Source organism: Nansenia antarctica (assembly GCF_963989245.1).
Source record: "Nansenia antarctica genome assembly, chromosome: 1".
NCBI lineage: Eukaryota > Metazoa > Chordata > Actinopteri > Argentiniformes > Microstomatidae > Nansenia > Nansenia antarctica.
In genome coordinates this window covers 36,851,619-36,872,327 of record NC_137674.1, presented here as the reverse complement: position 1 = coordinate 36,872,327, position 20,709 = coordinate 36,851,619, and the positions used below count along the sequence as shown (strand labels likewise).

Sequence of the window (20,709 nt, the reverse complement as noted above, 5' to 3'; positions counted from 1 at the left end):
ATTTGCTAGCTGTCATTCAGCTCCTAGCCTCTGCCGACCTGCTGTTAGCTTAACCAGCTATCCACCGGCATGTTCTACCATCTGTGGAATCCCCACTCCGGAACTCTCCGACTGGGCTCCTCTCTGCCTCGTTGCCAGGATTATCCCCGAACTCTCTCTCAGTCCATTGCGACTTGGCTTCCTCTCCAACGCCGCTATTGAGGTCCGAGGTTCTGTGTTTATCTTAACGGTGCCGATTGCTAGCTGGCTCTCTGCTGTTCTAATGGCTACTACAATACTCCCCCCTGGAACTCCTAAGCTTTTTCAGCCACACCATCCCTGACTGCCTCACAGTTCTTAAATCTCTTGGACTATTGTGTCGTCCCCGCTACATACACCAGGCATCCCGATGCAAGTTTGTCTACTCGGACACAGCTATTCCTACCGTCGTCTCCAACAGGCTGTCCCTCGCACCGCGACGACATCATCACAACAAATGACGTCATCAGAACAAACCTCACACTGCGCCCTATCAACCTGAGGCCCCTGGTCTGCACTGACAGTGTCATGGTTTCTCCCTTCTCGTCTACCCCAGCATCTATGAACAACTGCGCCCCGGGCCGATATAAAAGTTGGATGGGGGGTGCATTATAAATAAAATTAACATTAACATTAACTGCAACGTTTATGCTGCTGAATACTTACTCCACCTAAAGCCTCCACTACCTTCATGTCTGAACTGTCTGAGTTGCTCACCTCGGTCTGCTCCATGTCTCCATCCACACTCCTGCTTGGTGACTTCCTGCACCATCATGTTTAGGAACACCACGTCTGTGAGTGCACCGGCCTTATCCAACCTGATAGCTACCCACATGGCCTCGGTTCCCCCCCGACTCCACTGTGGTAGCCTAGTAGCCCACTATGAATGAATGAATGAATGAATGAATGAATGGACTTTATTGTCATTGCTACAGTACAGGTACCAAACAACGAAATTTAGGAGGGGTGGCTCCCCTGGTGTTAGGAAAGGAAAAAAAAAAAAAACGTAAAAAAAAAAACTTTAAAAAAAATCACAAGAAGGGAAGGAGCTGGTTTACATAAATAAAGGCTATGTACACTATCCACTGTACTATACTGTACAGATAGACGACTAGGGTTGTCATATTGCACAATAGTATTATTTCACATTTATTTAAAGTGTCACAGTTTGCAGGCTTGAAATGTACATGTTTGTGCCTCAGCACTACACCTGATTTTTTCAGTCCAGCAGCTGCCATCAATCCGTCCAGACTGTCCAGGGCCCAGAACTTAGGTCTTTGCTGTGTTCAGGGCCTGGACGGCCCTGTGGTAGAAGCTGTTCTTCAGTCTGTTTGTCCTTGCGGCTAGGGTCCTGAACCGCCTTTTCGAGGGCAGCCTGGTAAAGTGTTCGTACCCAGGGTGGGTCGGGTCCCTGGAGATCTTGGAGGCCTTCTTGAGACAGCGTGTGTTGTACAGCTCTTCCAGAGAGGGGAGGGGGGCGCCGGTGATCTTCTGTGCTGTTCTCACGACTCTCTGTAGCGCATTTCTCTCCGCTGTTGTGCAGCTGGAGAACCAGTTGCAGATGCCGTAGGTGAGGATGCTCTCCACTGCGCCGCGGTAGAAGGTCACCAGTATCTCCTGCTTGCTGTGTTCCTTCCTGAGGACTCTCAGGGTGTATAGCAGCTGTTGTGCCCTCTTGATGGTGGCTTTTGAGTTGTCCTTCCAGGTCAGGTCATCCCCTACAACACTGCCTTATCCCTCAACCTTGACTCTCTTACCCCCCTCAAAACCCAGACTGTTTCCTTCACCCGCCCTGCCCCCTGGTTCACCACCAAACTCCACAGCATGAAGGCCACTGGTCGCCAATTGGAGAGGCTCCAACTGGTTTCACGGTCCACCTCCTGGCCTTTCGTAACCATGTGAAGGCCTACAAGGAAGCTCTCTCCCAGACCAAGACACTGTACTACTCCTGTCTCATTGGCCCCCAGCAAAACAACCCCAGAACACTGTTCTCCACCATCAACCGCCTACTCCGCCCCCCTGATGCCTCCCATCTCTCCAAATTCCTGGACTTATTATGGGCGAAAGTTGACTCCATCCACTAGCACAGGGGTGCTCACACTTTTTTGAACCAAGATCTACTTTTCAAGTAGCCAGTCCGCCAAGATCTACCAGTCTAGTTTCAACATCGCAAACGTACACGCACATACTACAAACACACACACACACACACACACACACACACACACACACACACACACACACACACACACAGTTCCCAGCCTGCATAGTAAACTCACAATACACTTTCTCTCTCTCTGTCACACAGCCACACAGGAGAAGACCATCACAAACCCTCCCTCTTTGCTATTCTCACCAGTGGCGGCTGGCCAATAGAGGGCGCTAGGGCGCCGCCCCCACCTTCCAAAGCGCCCCTACTTCCTAGTTGCTACTTGTAAAAGATTTTTTTAAATAAACATTGTTTATTCATAAAATGCGGCTGATATTCTGTCGGCGCCTATCAGCATTCATTAAAAATCCTCCAATACAATAAACATTTTATCTGTGTGTGTGTAAAATTCACTGTGAAAATACATAGGGGAGGAGTCGGGGCGCCGGCCGAATGGCAGTCTATGGCAGTCCAAATACTTTTGGCTTACACGTGAGCTGTAGCAGCGCTCCAATTGTCTGTCTCCTATTTTTCGGTCGGGGTGCAAAAAATGCCCCCCGAGCATGCGCAGATTATAGGCTTACCTAGGCTGCAGCCTAGGGCCACTACCACTAGGGGTAGTAAAAATGTAAAAATGCGTGAGACTTGAGAGCCCTGAATATCCGGTTGTTAAGTCTGACGTCAAACGTGACGTTTTGCAATTTCCGGTTCCAAACCAGAGATTCTCCGCACCAGAATACCAGTGTACTACAGCGGTAGAATGACAGTTTAATCGTTTTTTAGACTCGGATCTATTCATACAACAAGGGACACAGCACTCTCCCGTTTTCCCCATATTGTCAGGGTATTTGAGCCTCGGAAAAGCGCTATATAAATATAATTTATTATTATTATTATTGCGGCATTTCGAAGACAGCGCCTCAGCCAACTTTGGACCCGGAAACACGTCGCGACTTAACAACCGATATTCGGACAGACAACAGGAGAGGAGAGCAACAGAGAGACAGACAACAGGAGAGGAGAGCAATAGAGACAGAACTGAGGTGAGGTGAGCAACAGAGATAGTTCAAGATGATAACAAACAGTTCAGTATGACAGAGACAACTAATAGAAAGACAACTGTATGATTATAGAGTTTACATGTTCAAGGAAATATTGTATGATAATAGAAAGGTACACTTTAATTTAATTAAAGAAGTAACAAAGAACACATTTATTATCACAATTGCATTGTGTTCCATGTCTTTCTCCATTGAATAAATAATGCCTAGTTGAATGGCTAAACAAGACAACTGTCTGGACAGTACTGCTAGAATTATTCACCTTACCGCTGCACAGATAGACAAAGGGTATAAGTCCATTCTGTTAACATTAGGTCTACTCTTCTAACAAAGACTATTCCAGTTGATTTGTCAGTTGTAATTATATTTTTGTTGTGTTTGCAGTTTGCCCTTTAATAAGTTATATATACAAATAATTAAGTTATATATATATTCTCATGCTAAAATCGACTGTAAATCCAGATTTTAAAGTTAATATTCTTCCCCGTGGAGCATGCCCCCATAACCTGTGCCCCACCCAACATTTTTATCACCAGCCGCCACTGATTCTCACTCACACACACACACACACACACACACACACACACACACACACACACACACACACACACACACACACATTCACACACATTTGCCAGTCTGCATAGGGAGCCATAGCACTAACCCTCCCTCTCTCTCCCCCCCCTCTCTCTCTCTCTCTCTTACACACACACACACACACACACACACACACACACACACACACACACACACACACACACACACACACACGCACACACACCTCAATTTCTCTCACTCACACACTGACAGCCAGTCTGCAGTGCCATAGCCAACTACTGATCCAACAAACAGAAAAGTAAACCAGATACAAAACAGGGAATTCCCTAGTTTGAAAGGAGGAAATAAATGCATTTCTCTACCTTAGTGGGAGACCTGGCACTGGGAGGAGGCAGCTAGTTTCTAGTAGTCAGGGCTGTAGGAGCTGGTTGCAAGGTGTAGGCAGGTTTGCAAGGTGTCATCAGCCACTGTGGATCTGTCATCGAAAAGGCAATCTGCAGCCTCGAGAAACGCTTTTTTCACAATTTCGTCGTCTTTGAATGACTTCTTGTGTTTAACAAGAACGTGACTGACGCGATAAGAAGCTATCGTTGCAGCCGTATGTTTTCGCTCTTTTGCCACATTTCCCTTCTTCGAAATAGCCATCGTAGATTTGCAGATCAGACAGACGCACTTCCAATATCACATCGTGTAAAAAAGTCCTCCTCCCATTCTGGATGGAAGTTGTACGTTATTGGTTTCTTACTTGGTCCAGCTTCCCCACTCATTTGTATACCCTTTCTTTAGTATTAAATAGTAAATAGTAGAAATTGGAAGGCTAACTAGTTAATTAGTCTCGCCGGTATTTTGTATTTTGTAGTTGGCGCTGTTGACTGCGCATGCGTGGTGAACCGTGTGTTAGGTGAAAAGATCAGATCTCAGACTGGCTTACCTGTACGTCAATCAAGTGGCAAAAGCCATAGTGAGGATGGATGATTTTTTTTGGGGGGGGGCGGGGGTTTTGTTCAATGCCATGCGATCTACCCATACTACCTTTGCGATCGACCGGTCGACGTATTGGGCACCCCTGCACTAGCAGCTCCTGGTGCCATCCCCTCCTCCTCCACTCGCACCTGAGCCACATGGCGACGCCTCCTCAGTGTCGCGCCTCCCCCAATGCTACCTCTCCTCCGTCTCCCGTGTGGATGCTCCACAAGTCGCCAAGTTGGTCACCATGGCCAAGGCCTCCAGCTGCTCCCTGGACCCCAAGCCCACAATTCTGGTGAAGGACTGCTTACCCACTCTCTGCCCCTACATGGTGGATATTATCAATGCCTCACTAGAATCTGGTATAGTCTCCACCAGTTTCAAAACTGCCTCCTCAACCGCCTCTCTGACCTCCTAGGTATCACCGGTACAGCCCTCTTCTGGTTCCAATCCTGACTCTCCAACAGGCAACAGTTTGTTACCATCAATGGCTCGAGTTCCCCTCCAGCCCCATTCAATCAAGGTGTGCCTCAAGGTTCTGTGCTTGGACCTCTCCTTCACCATCTACATGCTCCCCCTCAGCCAGATCATTCCGCCATCGCAGCCTCAACTTCCACTGCTACGCTGATGATACCCAAATCTATCTCAGCACTACTCCATCCTCTCAGCTTCCCCCTCAATCTCTTCTCAACTGCCTGCATGAAGTTAAAACTTGGGTGTCATAAAATGTTCTCAAACTTAACAGTAATAACCAAGCTCATGGTTGTGGCACCCAGGGCGCTGCTTCGGAAGGTTGGTGACCTCATCCTCGAGGTTGGCAGCTGCTCCATCTCCCCATCTCCCTAAGTCCACAACCTGGGTGCCATCCTTGACTCCACCCTTTCCTTCCAATCCCACATCAAGTCTGTCACCAAATCTGCCTTCTTCCACCTTCTTCCACCTTCTTCCACCACTGGTCACTCTCGGATTCTGTTGCTGAAACCCTGGCCCATGCTTTTGTTACCTCCCACCTGGACTACTGCAATAGTGTCCTGTTCGAGGTACCCAACAAAACCCTGGACAGGCTCCAGTAGGTCCAAAACTCTGCTGCCAGAGTCTCACACAACGCCATGGCAGCACATCACCCCCACACTTATCCATCTCCAATGGCTTCCGGTCAAGTCCCGCATCTCCTACAAAATCCTCCTCCTCACCTACAAGTCCCGCAATGCCCGTGCCTCCCAGTACTTATCCGACCTTCTCCGCCCACATGCTCCTCCCTGGAACCTGTGGTCTTCAGACTCTGGTCTGCTTGCCACCCCCCACCCCCCACACCAACCTGCAAACCTTCGGGGACAGAGCTTTTAGTGTGGCAGGCCCCACCCTCTGGAACTCTCTCCCTACAGTGATCCGCAACATCCCTATCCTGGACGCCTTTAAAACGGCCCTCAAGTCCCATTTGTTTGTCAAGGCCTTCGGCCCCTAGTTTAGTTGTTTTTGTTTGCCTGACTGTATGTCTGATTGTTTTTTGTTATTTTCTTGTATCTCTGTAAAGCGACCTTGGGTCCCCTGAAAGGCACTATATAAATGTATGTTATTATTATTACACTCAATGTCACGGTTGTATAGTAACACAATCCCTGTGTTGTTATCAGCATGTGTACAGTACAATGACACTGCACTGTAGGCTATGTCTACCTCTTTTCATTATCGCTTTATCTTTCATCAATCTTGCATTTTTCTTCTTGTTTCATGTAACCATTTGGTAGCCATTCGGTAACTGACACCATTAAGGTTGAATAAGTCATTCGCCTTAGGATCCTTTTGTCCTGAAAAGGACCAAACACACCTTTTCTGTCCTGAAATGACAGCTTACTCTTTGCCTTTGCCGCTGTCTCTCCTCCTCCTCTCTGTCTCTCTCTCTCTCTCTCTCTCTCTCTCTCTCTCTCTCTCTCTCTCTCTCTCTCTCTCTCTCTCTCTCTCTCTCTCTCTCACTGCTCTTGCTTTCTCTCACTGCTTTCCATTGGCTGGCTCATAGGATGAGGAGCAAAAGCAGGCAAGTGTCTAAGTGTCCCTTTATTAAGTTTGCTACAGTGTACAGCCGCAGCACCATACCTTAGTGCTCACTCACCACAGCACTTAGTTTCACACAACTCAAGTTTCAAGTTTGCTTTTATTGGTCACATGTACAGTACAGTGAAATGCTTTGTTCTGTACAGGCCCCCCCTTGAGAATGTGCTTCATACAGTACCAATAATTAAAGGTAAAATAAAAATAAAATTAGTCATAAGTATGGTGTAACACCTACTATACACTATACAATACGCTATACACTATACAATACACGATATACAACTCTACCTAATGTACTAAGATGTCTCTGTCAGATTGTATTACAAACTTAGCATCATGCTATAGGCCTACATATACACATCATAGCATAACCCACTGTTTATCATTTTCTTTTTCCATGAGAGACCATACATTTATGAGGTGTAGGCCCTATAACAACCCTATAAACCAGCTACTTTTGATCTCCGGTGTTAGTTAGAGAGGAGTGCACCATGTTTTCCTTCGCCAAATGTCAGAGACCTGTTCCTTTCATCAAAGCTAACAACCTCCCTTCTAATGTGACTGCAGTCTGGCTGGCCATCTGCTGCCTGGCACCAGGCCATAGTCCTGGGCCCTGCACCAACGCCTGGGACACAGTGCCCCTTTCTCCACTATATGTAGTACCCTAGCTACCCAGCAATGGCCCCCCACACCTCACACATGGTTCCCATTTGCTTTCCAACCAGTGAAGGCTTGCTATAGACAGGCAGTGTATGGATGGCCCATGCCCATTGGTATAGGATTACTATGCGTTTTCTCTCTCTATTAGATTATAGATCAAAATATATATATATATATATATATATATATATATATATATACAATACTAAGGATACTCCACTTAACTGGTGATGTTGGTGTGGTTCAGTCCCAAACAGGAGGTTCTCCCCATTCTTCCCCCAGTCATGGTGCTGGTTGCTCCATGCCCATGCCCATACGGTCCACATCAGCCGGCTCAACCCCCACACACACACCCCAGGACTGCCTGGCAGGGGTCGGAGGAGATGTGCTGGAGGCCTTCGCTCATGGTAAGTCCCACTCCCCCCCCCTCCCACAACAAATGGGGGCCAATTCATCTGATCATATCTAAAAGATTATGGAGGGAGAGGACCGCAAGGGGTTAAAACCCTGGTGTTGGCATCATTTGCTCAATTTGTTCATCCCAAAGGGGAGGTGAACAGGTTATTGGTTTGGAATCAGAACACACTACACTCTCTTAAACAAAGATAATGTTGATAATACATGAATAACATACTATACTACTGTATAACATTTTTACAAAAAGTTAATTCACATGTTATCCATTTGTGCTGCTTGTAGGACAATGTAGGAACGTGGTTGTGACGTGCCTATTTCTGTACATATCAACCATGTTTCTAAAGTTTCCCCTCTGTGTTTCAGGTGTACCAAGAAATCTGCGTAATGATCTTTTGGTGGCTGCTGACTCAATCACAAACACCATGTCGTCACTAGTGAAAGAACTCCACTCAGGTTGGTTGAAAGTCACCTACCTGTTTTGTTGCGTGTGGTTGACTTACTACTCAGACACTGAAAACATCGTCACTGAATTATTTGGTTTCCGTTTAAAGTAGATGATGGCATAGAGGAAGAGGAGAACAATATGCGGAATGGCAGGGACAGGGGTAAGCCTCTATTCAATAGCCACATCATATTAGTGTCATTGCGTATTTCCTGGATGAAGCTGTCAGTGGTTTTAATGTTACATTACTTTAAATGTAATTCCTCTCATGATATACGTAGATTAGACTTGTTATTGAAAACTGATTATTGGTATTTTCTCTTTGTGTTTTCCAGCTGAGGCAGAATGAGAAGAGCAAAAAAAGTATGTATGACTACTGATATACAGTTTAATATTACGACTATGATTTATAACATTAGCCATTGATAACATAATTCAAGCAACCTGTGAATGTACAACCTACAGTCAATTTAAAAATCTGTGACGCAGACTTACAGTATAAGGGCCCCTAAACTCATCTTATTCTCTGTCTGTTCCCTGTCTGTTAGGCACAGTGAGGGTACAGATGCATATAGAGGGAACACAAACTCCACTTTCTCATACAAGATGTCTGGACATGACTGGGAAGACTCAGCAACAACAACCCCCCTTGGCATTAGCACGTAGAGTAATGCATGCTGTTATCTAACAGGATTTCACTATGTGAACTGAAATTGTTTCTTTACACCTTGCAGAAAGCAAGACGTGTCTATTAGCGAGTGTATATGTTGTTCTGTATAAAAAAAACGCTGTAATTATGTATTGATTTCCCTCATGACTGCAAAGGAATGGCTTGCTGTGCTTTCTCTCAACTATCCCCAATTGAATGCAGATCTCTCTGTATATACTGTAGACATTACCTTGGGGATCACACACACACTGACCTGAAAGCTATTTTCATGATATGTTCCCTGTCGTTGCTTTTGTATGATTAGCGCTAGTGACATTTTCGTTAAGGTTTTTGCATGAAGTTGCACTCCTGTCTGGGTGTAGGTACCATGTTATGCCAGCTCTTTGTGGGTTATGGTGACTGCTGGGATTTAGAGATTGTCATGCCTCAGAATTCACATCGAGTCACATACTGTACTGCTGCTACTGTGTGCTCAACGAGCCACCCTTGCAAAAACATGAGGGCTGTTCGGTCAACGGAGCCTCGGGGCAAGGATAATAATTCATGATTTATCAGGGAATGTCCCTTAAAAACTTAATTGATTCTCATTGTGTTGTCTCAATTAAAATGTTACTGACTGAACTAAGCTAATACATGCACCTTAAAGGCATTTAAAACTCTGCATGGTGCCTCATCCCAAATCCACTAAATAGTCAGTAGTAACGTTATTTATTGTTCAAGTAAAGGGAGGCAGAGCACCTCAGGATGTTTAAATGAATATTATTCGGATTTGCTCTTTCGTTATGAGTTACAAAATCCACATCTATAGGTGAGGATATTTGAATATGAACAAGTATGTGCACAAGTAGACTTTGCTTTGATAGCTTTATTTAGTTAAACAAGGACTGGAAAATGTTTTATGTGAAATGAACAGATAGGTGCTCAGGGACTGTAGAAATACATGGAATGTAGGTGAGTTGGGCTTTTAACTAAAAGGGGTAATTGACTCCAGACATTAGGGGTCAAAGGTCTGTAGTGATCATAAAAGATTGTGGAAGGAGAGGACAGCAAGTGGTTAAAAGCCTGGTGTTGGCATAGGGTGTGTGGATTACTTAGAGGAGAAGAGTCTATATCTGAAGTGCTACATTTGAGCATGTCGTTAGATATCTGTGAATTAGTGTCTGTCTAAAGGTAGCTAAACAGTAGCTATGGGTTTAGGGACGGTGTGGTGGGGGACAGGAAAATGATACTTACTTGAATCAGGAGGATATCAGGTCCAATTTTACACTTATTTTGTCTTCTGATTGATATAACGTTTTTGTTGTTCAGGATAACCATTTGTCTCTAAAAACAAGCACTAAAATGAACTCATAGATAGGTTTAGTTATGTGATGTGTGAAATGGCTAGAAAAGAGTATGGTGCAATTTTGTTCACGGTTCACGTCATGGGATATGAAACATGTTACCAAACATAGTACCAAACATTGGTTAAGCAATGAACTGTACTGAATTTGTACTCATTTTCAGAGTGAAAACTTGACATTTTGCATTGAGATTTGTACAGTAAGCCTATCCTATGAGCTAAATAACGTCTTATCAACCTATTACACTGTGTCAAGAAAAAGAAGAACAAAAAAGAGGCTCCTCTGTAATTGTTGTTCTAAATGTGATGTTTTCATTTGGTTATTTTACATGTTCTCATACTGGCTGTTATTCTAGTTTGTTAGTAGTGTATAATCATTAGTAATGATTTGTCAAAACACTCATTCAAGTAAGCACTCACACATCAGCTAGTCTCCTAAATGAAGACAAATATAGAAAACAGTGATCGAAACACCACATTGTAAAACAGAAAACTAGAGATTGTAACCACCAATACCTTCCTATGGTTCAGTCCTACAGTATATATTAAGGGTTTGACACTTTTTTTGTTCCATTTAGCATCTTAAAGTCCAAAAAGGAATTGAAGTGAATCATTGTATACCCCTTCACCCTGGTCACAGATTGGAATGCAATGTTAAGATTTGAGTTTGTGCCTAGATGTTCTGTAAAAAGTGCTGTATAAAGTGAACATTCTGCAGATAAGAGTATCAATCAGCCTTTAAATAGGAGTTTTAGTCTGTGACCTTGTAGAGAATTTTATTTATTGTGTTCAGGGGGGAGGTAGTAGACTTTTGTTCAGCCTTTACATTTGTGCCAAAATGTTTGCAGACTTTGTCTGTCCTACAGATCTCAGCATATCTACATTCTTTATGTCGTTGTTGCTTATTTTATCATGACACTACTAAGGTCATCGGCATTTAATGTTCTCAAATGAAATCTGCAAATGTTGAACCTTAATAGCAGAAGCAAGACCATATCACATTCTAAAGCTACCAATAGTCTAGAATTATGTAATTCTAGCCAACAGTGATGAACTATACCTTAGCATCGGACAGAACCTTTGTGTCATTAGAAATAAAAGCCAATCAAAAGGTACATGCTTTGATCCTTTTATTGTTTGCAAAGAGAAAATGTGCAAGATGACAACAACATGCGCCCCTGATGTTATTTATCTATATCTGTGTTATGTAAGGTTATGCTTAAATCTGTTTGTCAAGTTCATTTTACAAACATGGTTTTATGTCACATGACCACTGTCTTTTGTAAATAAATTAATAAATTGTGAAATATATTAAAAGATTTAAAAGGTTGCTTGCTTGTGTCATGATTTTCAGTGTGGCATCCACTGACAGTTGAGAGAATCACTGTTTCAATTCTAAAATGGGGTCAAGAGAATATAGTGAGAAGCAGTATATTGTACGACACAGAAAAACACTGGCAAGCATTGAAATATGAACGCCTCACAGTCACAGAAACATGTTTTTTAATAGCTTGCTGTTACAGTAGCCTGTTAGCATAATTGAGCTTGTTATTCCTAAATGTAATTCCTGGGAGAGTGAATCAGGATGCAGCTCCCAATCAACAAGGATTACCTTTGATATCAAGGAGTAATATCCTTTAGGATACTGTACCCATGCACACAATATCCACTAGTGACAATGCAAATCTAAATCCATTACCCAGGAAGATTACTGACCTTTTCTCTGATGCTCCGCACCAAATTTAGAAAAAATACATAATATGAGATCAATCACTTGGACACCACTGCCTTGAAGTGTGATGTTCTGGATAAGGTGGTCACATACTTAGTGACAACGAGGAGAGGAGAGCAGAGCTCCAGCTCATGATGCTGCTGATGCTGTCCTCGACTGAACCACACCACGAGAGATAGTCTATAGACATGTGAGGAGATCCTGGTTCCACTGATTCTCCCAGCTCACTGAACCACATCTGCCTGCTGCCTGCCTGCCTGCCTGCCTGCCTGTCTGCCTGTCTGCCTGCCTGCCTGCCTGCCTGCCTGCCTGCCTGCCTGCCTGCCTGCCTGCCTGCCTGCCTGCCTGCCTGCCTGTCTGTCTGTCTGTCTGTCTGCCTGCCTGCCTGCCTGCCTGTCTGCCTGCCTGCCTGCCTGTCTGTCTGTCTGCCTGCCTGCCTGCCTGCCTGCCTGCCTGCCTGCCTGTCTGCCTGCCTGTCTGCCTGCCTGCCTGCCTGCCTGTCTGCCTGCCTGTCTGCCTGCCTGCCTGCCTGCCTGCCTGTCTGCCTGCCTGTCTGCCTGCCTGCCTGCCTGCCTGTCTGCCTGCCTTGCCTGCCTGCCTGCCTGCCTGCCTGCTTGCCTCCCATCTCCTGAAGTGCTGTATCTGCCCCAAAGGGATTTGTTCTGTTTGTGCTTGTAAAGAGCCGTAGCTTTTGGCACTATACATCTGACATCCTGAAGCACCACACCATCCTGTGTCTCCGTCTAGTGGGCATGCATGGAATAAATATGTAATAAGCAATCAGTAGGGTAATAAATATGATCGCTTTGATAACTAGATGTGCTGCGTTCATTTACAATGTTAGATTAGGCACAGATTAGGATTATATCACTGTCAGTACATGGCATCCATCATTACATTTTAGGACTGTGGGGCACACTGTAGGTTCTCATTGTCTTCTTTCCATCAATAGATTATTTAGACCTGGAAAAACCAGATGTGCAAACTCTCTGGTCAATCAATGACACACGTTGGTTAATTAACTAAAACTGTACCAAAGAGATGAGGAAACCAGCAGTGCTGTGTCCCTCCCTATTTCACACCACGAATTGAATACTCCTCCTCCCCTCTTGTGGATTAACATTTTAACTCACAATTTGTTTTGGCCTAGCTAGAGAGACCTATTATACAATTATAGCGTCGTTTTATATTTCGAAATAGCCATGAATACGCAGGTTTATTGCAGAGTAAAGCAATTACATGGCCATATTACTCTGTTGTTACTACTCTACTACCTTTAGGACCTTGTGGAGACATGCTCAGTCCGCTGGCCCCTGCAGTGTGAGCGGAGCATCTGGAGGAGTGCTGGCCGGCTGGGGAGGTGGAGGACGGGGAGAGAAGAAGAAGGAGGATCCGGGAGCGAGCGAAAACAAAAAGGGTCAGGCCTGGGACTTGGCAAAACGGGTAATGAACACCGTGATTCACTCATTTAAAAACATAGCCCGTTATCTCAAAATCCTCTGAAGGGTTAACCGTTATCGGAACACAATAATGAAATCCCTCAAAACGGAAGGCACTCGAAGGTGGGGGAAACAGACAGCATTATTGTGCGTGTGCAGATGTGGTGATTAGACATAGCGATATGCACTTGAACTTGATGAGCGTATTTTTTAGGAACAGAACGCCGATCGTTACTACAGAATACCCGCGCCACCCGAAAATAACGGGTTTTTACCCCTCAAATGGTTGTGGCCTAGGGGCAGCTACAGCCCATAGCCTGTGTAGACTTCCTTGCAAGGACGTGTAAAACTTTGTCATTTTAAGGCTTCAACAATGACATAATATGCAGGTGACCGTCAACCAACACTGCACCGGTGATTTCACGAACATGTGGCCCCTAACGATCATCTTTCAATAGGCTTCATGAAAGGTAGTGACAATGTGACAAAAAGGCCTGATGTGACCCTATAATAACAGTCAGTGTACTTTTTTGTCTTTGTTTTTAGAAAATTAACACTGTAAGATATCATTTTCGATATCAGTGTACAGTGGTTATTTTGCCACGAGGAAAAAATCCAAACATGCATTGATGTCGTGAACCAAGAAGTTGAAATTGATAGGGCCCGGCCTACAAAGAATATCTGAAACGTTGAAATTGTATAAATGCTACAGTGTGCAAGTGTTTGTGCCACAATGTATCAGTGTGATCTGTGCGCGTGGGTCTGAAAATGTGGCTACACTTTAACCCCGGCAGTTTCCTGAGTGTAATAGTGAAAATGGGGGCAATGACCACCAGTAGGACGTTTACAAAACATATATTACTAATCTTTTGCAAAATAACATCTCTCAGAAAAGTATAATGTCAACCACTAATATTGATACAGCTATAAGTCTTTAGAGGATAGCCTCACTTTTGGTTGAGCATGGCCTAGCAAGAGTATGCTACTTTCTGCAATGTTAGCGTGTTTGATAAAAGTGTTTGATAAAAGAGATGATATTTTATATGAAGATATGCATGAAAAATAAAGTAACGTTAAAGACCAGAGAAAGAGAGAGGCGAGATCCCTATTGTACACTCAACGTCTACTGTATGTTTAGCCAATCATTAAAAAAAAATTGGTCAGCTGGTGATAGTACAGAATTCTTCCAATACTATTAGCCACTAATTTTGCCTTTAATGCCCGTTCATTACCTTAAAAGCATGTTCAGTTTAATACAAAACTAAAAGGTGTAATATGTAACTCATTAAAATCCTATGTAGTTCAGTTTATTTGTTAAAGTTTGTTATGTCTAGGCCTACAGTATGATTCATGTTGTTCTTAATTTTGCAGGGAAGTGAAAGAAGAAGGATCGGTGGTTCATCTTTTGTTCCTTTGCTTTTATTTTCATTTGAAAGTTCTCTGATTTATATTGAGAACATCCATAAGACTTGCACTGCGATGCCGTCCAACACTGTTACCACCACTAACACTGCATTCAAAAGCTCAGACTACAATTGTGATGCACCTGGAAACAGAATGGTAAGAAACAGCAATGTGAATGACAACATGTCCTGGTACTGTGTTTTTACTATTTGTATTAACCACTTTGAGATCTTATCATTGAATTGCTTTACATTAGTGGTTGTTGAATATATTTTACTTGACAGCTGTGTGTACTGTATGTGTTGTGAACTCTCATCTGACAGTAGAAATAAACAAAAGTCACCCTATGTGTAGCGACTAGATTTAGCCAAAAATCCAGAGTTGCTGAGAGACGCAAGCAGGGTTTGGGTGAAGTTGTGTGACGCGCTAAAAACAATTTGCTTGAGATAAAAAGGTACGTTTAAGGGCATTTATTGAATATAAAACAATCCAGCTCAGTGACGTACATAAATCCAAAAGCGACCAAAACAAATAATATCAAACAAATCGTAAATGAAATGCGGTCAACAAAATATACAGCAACCCTGTCTCTCCTCCCTCTCCACTCCCGCCATACAGGTAAACAGGTGCTTAAAATAACCTCAGGCAGGCCCGCCCATAATAATGCCACTTCCGGAAGGAAGATCAAACGATAACGTGAACAAAAAAATAAACAAACAAATCAAATAACTCACAAACCCATTAGCTTTTTGTACTAAATACTTAATACCCAAGAATACATATTCGTGGCTCCTACACTATGAATGTTAAACTTTAGTATAGTCGAACCTGTTAGCTACAGTACAGTCTTATCAATATTTAACATACTAGGCCTACTATACTATTTGATAAGATTTAACATGAAGTACTGTATGTCTTAGTCCAATGTAACTAATATTAAACTATGAATAATTAATTTGGACCCCAACACTTACACTACACGCTGTGAGTAAATGGACACTGTCTATGTTATTACAAGCAATTACTACATTATGTAAATACAATTGCTAGAGAAATAACAGTGCACATACATACAATCAACTGAATATATGATGTGACCAATACTCAATAACATCATATCAGTGACTTCTCTGATTCAGGTTTAGTTGTTTAGGGTTGGACACTCCCACAACCAATCCCTTATCAGTTGAGTTTGTGACAAATTGTTCTGTACCTTATACCACCTTGTTAGCTCAGAGCAGTTCAATTTATTTTAAAGGACTGTCTTTCTGTCATTTCGTGTGTGGTGCCATGCCTTCTCCTTTGGTTGATCAATCCAAAGAGAATATACAAAGAAAATACACCCTAAATTAAAGATCCAGAAAATATGCGGAGACATCCCAACCTGCAGGATTCCTAAAAGTTTAAATGACAATAACTGTATATATATATATGTACAGTTTATATATATACAGTACCAGTCAATATATATATATATATATATATATATATATATATATATATATATTTGACCAGGTGGTAGTCAAAACCGTCAATGTTGATGGTGAGTCTGAAACATGATAACGTGATACAGTTGCAGGCAGCATCAGAGATGTGTTCCCCATCGTATCTTACCGTACGGCCTATTGATGAATGCTGTTGGAATGGTGGTTTGTGACGTGGGCGTTGGCTGTTGTAGGCTGAGTCGGTGCTGAAACTGCTCTCTATGTCTGTTTTGCTGGGAAATGTGTCCTCTTCCTCTTCCAGTCTCATTGCACTGCAATGCCCATAGTCCTGTTGCTTGGCAACAGCCATTGCCTTAAATAAACGGCTGCAGACAGAAATAGTGCTTCGATATTGACTGTTATAGGGTTCAATCAAGGCAACAATAAATAGCATTATATGCTCTCTATTGTTTTCAGTCATGTGCATGATGTGTTTCACTGAAAATGTTTCAGATGTTTTGCTGTAGGCCTATAGTATACTGTAATGATAAATGTCTAAGGAATTGTTCTAGCATTCTGTAATCTACAATTCATTACCCTACACTTGCAGTCATGATTTTGTTATGGTGATAGTATTATCCAAGTTCTTAGAGCTGAAACAGGAGAGGTCAGTGCCAAAAGCCTTGTGGTGGATCAAGACTAACCCAAGCATGAAATAGCAGGAGATGAGAAATTACTGTAGACGAAATAAACTGGGAAAATGGAGTCAGATTATTTATGAATCTGACATTAGGAGATGATGTGAATAATCTAAAGATTTTACACTCAATACCCCAAAATGACCTCATATCTCACAACAGTGTTGTTTTCTCTGATTCATAGTGCCTAGACAAATACAAATCCAAATCCAGTTCAGCAGGTTCTCCCAGATAATACATCCAGGAAATACTCTATGTATTAATATCATCTCCCCTACTGTTTTGACTGACAGTGCCTCATTGAGTCTATTGGGGCTTGAATGTAATACAAACAATTATGGTTCACAGCCATTCGGTAGCAGACACAATTCTACAAAACCCATCAATTGAGGAGTGTCTATTTTGCGTTGAGTGGGACTCACATAGTACATTGGGAATTTAATAAGAACTGGGTAGCTAACCCACAGTCCATTGCCAATGGTCAGGAATGAGCTAGCAGTCTCATTTGCATTCTGACATGATGCTGGTAGTCCTATTCAGTCAATGTTGAAGCTCAGGGCAACTACATTACTACCATCCTTTTTCCCATCAACCCCAGGGGTTCTTGGTTGGCCGGACAGAGGCCTTTGTTCAAGGGGGAAGACACAGTTTTATTAATCAAAGGGAAATTGCAGGAGGAGAAAATGGGGGCCGCTGAATGTCTTTGTAACTGTGTCAAGAGGGGATCGTCTGTGTAAGGTCAGCTCTGTGGCCGTAGAGCTCTCACTTCACACCGGCTCAAAGGAATGTCATTCAAATTGTATCTGTCTCATTGTCCCCCTCATCCAAAAGAGGCACAGGAAACCTTTTGAGGGTCTCTAAACTGCTCAAGTGCAGTTATATGGCTGATAGTTTTAACTATGTACAGTAGGATTAAGGAATACAGTGTATTTAATCCAGGCTGAGTTGGCACAACTGATGTGTTATAGTAGACACAATATTTTGTACCTGTTATGGATTGATGTTGCAATCTGAATAATAGCTATGCATCATGCTCAACTAGCAGCTTTTTTTATCGTCAAATTGTAGTTTAACCTCTCTTCCATCTGCATGGAATTGTAACCGGTTATATCATTTCGTTTTGGGTTTATGACATTGTCTGTGTTGTGGGTTTACAGAGTGAAAGCACAATACTGGACAAGGATCTGGCGACAGAGGAGAAGCCAGCCAAAAGTAATGCCATTTGTAAAGTTGGCCGGTCTGGCAGGAAGCGAAAGCAGCTCCCGGTGAGTATTTGATTTCTGTTTCAGAAACACTGATGTCATGTCCTGAAGGCTCTGTCTCCTACACTGTGTAGGTTTGTATGTGTAGATATTAAACATGTTCTGTAAGCCATTATAAATTCATGTATTTTTTATTTTTGTATTTCAGGATACCTATTTATTCAAAGCATGTAAATAACTTACAGTATACATATATTTTTTATTATAAAGTTGCACCTATTTTTCCATTTGTGTAGCGTAAAAGTGTTACTGTAACTCTGTATACAATCTGCATTGTATTTGTTCGATTAGTCTAGAATCTAGAATTGGAGGTTAATGATATTATACTGTGTGCTTACTGCCATTGCAAATTATTCTCTCATAATTATTATTATTATTATTATATATTTTTAAATCAATGTAGACTGTCATTACACCTCAGTGAGTGTTTTCACAGCTGCTAGCGCTTGGATAGCAGTAGGGACACCACATGTGCCAGAGGCTGGAATCAGATAGTTGTCACTGGGATCTTTTTTCTCACAACACTATTGACAGAACTTTAAGTCTTGAGTCAATTATACTCTAAACTGAGTTAATCACCCAAAAGGCTGATGAATCAGGAGAACTTGGTAGGTCGATCAACACATTGCATGCAACCAGTCTTTAAGACTATCTTTATACTTTGCATTATATGATGTACAGTATATGACTTATTTATGGCTTATATGATTTATATGGCTGCTATTTATATGGCCTAAATTGTCTGATTGTTTGATTAGGAGTAAATATGTTGTGGTTGTCTGCTAATGCTGTTGTTTTTGCACCCTTTTGGTATTCCTCTGGTGTTGTGATTGTTAACACCATGGGATGGCTGAGTTGGTCTGTGATTTGGCTTGGCCTCTCCCTGCCTGCCTCCCTGTCTGTGTTGACTGACTCTCGTCTCTGACCTCTGGCAGGGGCCAGTTGTGGGTCAATGGGTCACTTAAGCTGTTGCATAACGCTATGTTGCTGTCAGAGTCAGACAGCGGTGTTTCTCAGTCTTACATAGTCTCTCCCTTCTCTCTCGGTCTCTCACCCTCTGTTTTTTTACTCTCTCTGTCTTTCACTCTTTTCAGAATGGTGTTTGATAGGAAGAATGTCTCTGGGAAAGGCTTGTTATCTGACTTGAATATGTCAGATGAATAGCTTAAATTAACAAATAGCAGTTTATTTTTAGTTGTTCTACTCACAGTATAATTTGGCCTAGATTTCCCTGGAAACAAACAGTAATTTGTCTGACATAAATTAATCTTGTCATCGGACATTGTCTGACATTAATTAACCATGAGTTCCAGACATCTTATGTTTTTATCTAAAATGTTACACCTGTCTGAATGAAACTTAGACTACAGCAATGGTGTGATCAATGTTGACAGGGGGATCTCACAAGACATGCTCCACTTTCAGCCATGACCTAGTAGTCGAATTGTTTCCGAAACAGTTTTTTACCCTATTTTTAGGCATGAGTTGAGACACTGTCGAGGCAACCCCTCCCCTCTCTCACATTTTCTCTACTTCAAGCATTTGGAATGGAGACACATTTTTCTAGGTCACTAAGGAGAGCTGTAGATCTTGATCGATATGAAAACACGTGATGAATGTCTATGTATTTTATGTCTGTGTTTTATACCAAAAGTACAGATTTGCCTTCATTTAACTATTGATAGAGAGGCTTAATCATTCACAGATAAATGTGTGATTGGTTGGAGGGTGGTTATCTGTTATGTTATACTACTCTTCTTTCGACAATGAAATGGTTTAGAGTAGCGAGTTCTACGTCAATGAAGTAACTGAACAAGAAGAGCAAAATGCCTTGAACAAACAGCCAACATTCTTTTCATATTTTAACGCTGCTGTAATTGGCGGCGGGGGGGAGGGGGGGAAGACGACTATACAAACGAAGTACAGCCCAACACATGGAAAACTTTCATGGTTTCAGTAACCCTTTCAATGTGAATGATAAGACAATCAGCATCACATTTTACAGTGGTATTGACTCAAGTGTTGAACTACAACGGCAATAGGAAGGAGGCAGCCATGGCCAATCTAAACATGGAATTCAAATATTAAATGTAGCTTTAGATTAGATTCAGACAACGTCTGATACAGTAGAACTGCTGAACAAAAAGTCAAGATTAGGGACCACAGTTGTGAAATAGAGTTAACAAAAAAAGCTCATGTTTACTTCCAAGAGGCTTAATCTTCAATCCGGTTTATGTATGGATAGAGAGATGTTATCTTTACACTGGCAGTGAGTGTCAAAGACATCTTTGTAGGACTAACTCAAATAGCCTCGCCACAAGATCTGATTTAAGAAATACTGACACATTTTATGTCCTGTAAAGTGTACTGCAATACATCAAATTTTAATTTGGCATAACGGCTGACAGCAAAGGC

The 20,709-nt window shown here is 42.5% G+C and overlaps 1 protein-coding gene across 1 annotated transcript in view; it reads left to right on the top strand.

The window, feature by feature from the left end:
* dtnbb (dystrobrevin, beta b) overlaps nt 1-20,709 on the top strand; it is a gene marked incomplete at both ends in the record, with an annotated part of 40,112 nt that overhangs the window by 15,559 nt on the left and 3,844 nt on the right. Inside the window, 6 exons of the mRNA XM_080522430.1 lie at nt 6,770-6,790; nt 7,712-7,871; nt 8,245-8,334; nt 8,433-8,486; nt 8,872-8,882; nt 18,190-18,297. Of these exons, the coding sequence (XP_080378556.1) occupies nt 6,770-6,790; nt 7,712-7,871; nt 8,245-8,334; nt 8,433-8,486; nt 8,872-8,882; nt 18,190-18,297 (444 nt within the window). The remainder of the gene's footprint in view (nt 1-6,769; nt 6,791-7,711; nt 7,872-8,244; nt 8,335-8,432; nt 8,487-8,871; nt 8,883-18,189; nt 18,298-20,709) is intronic.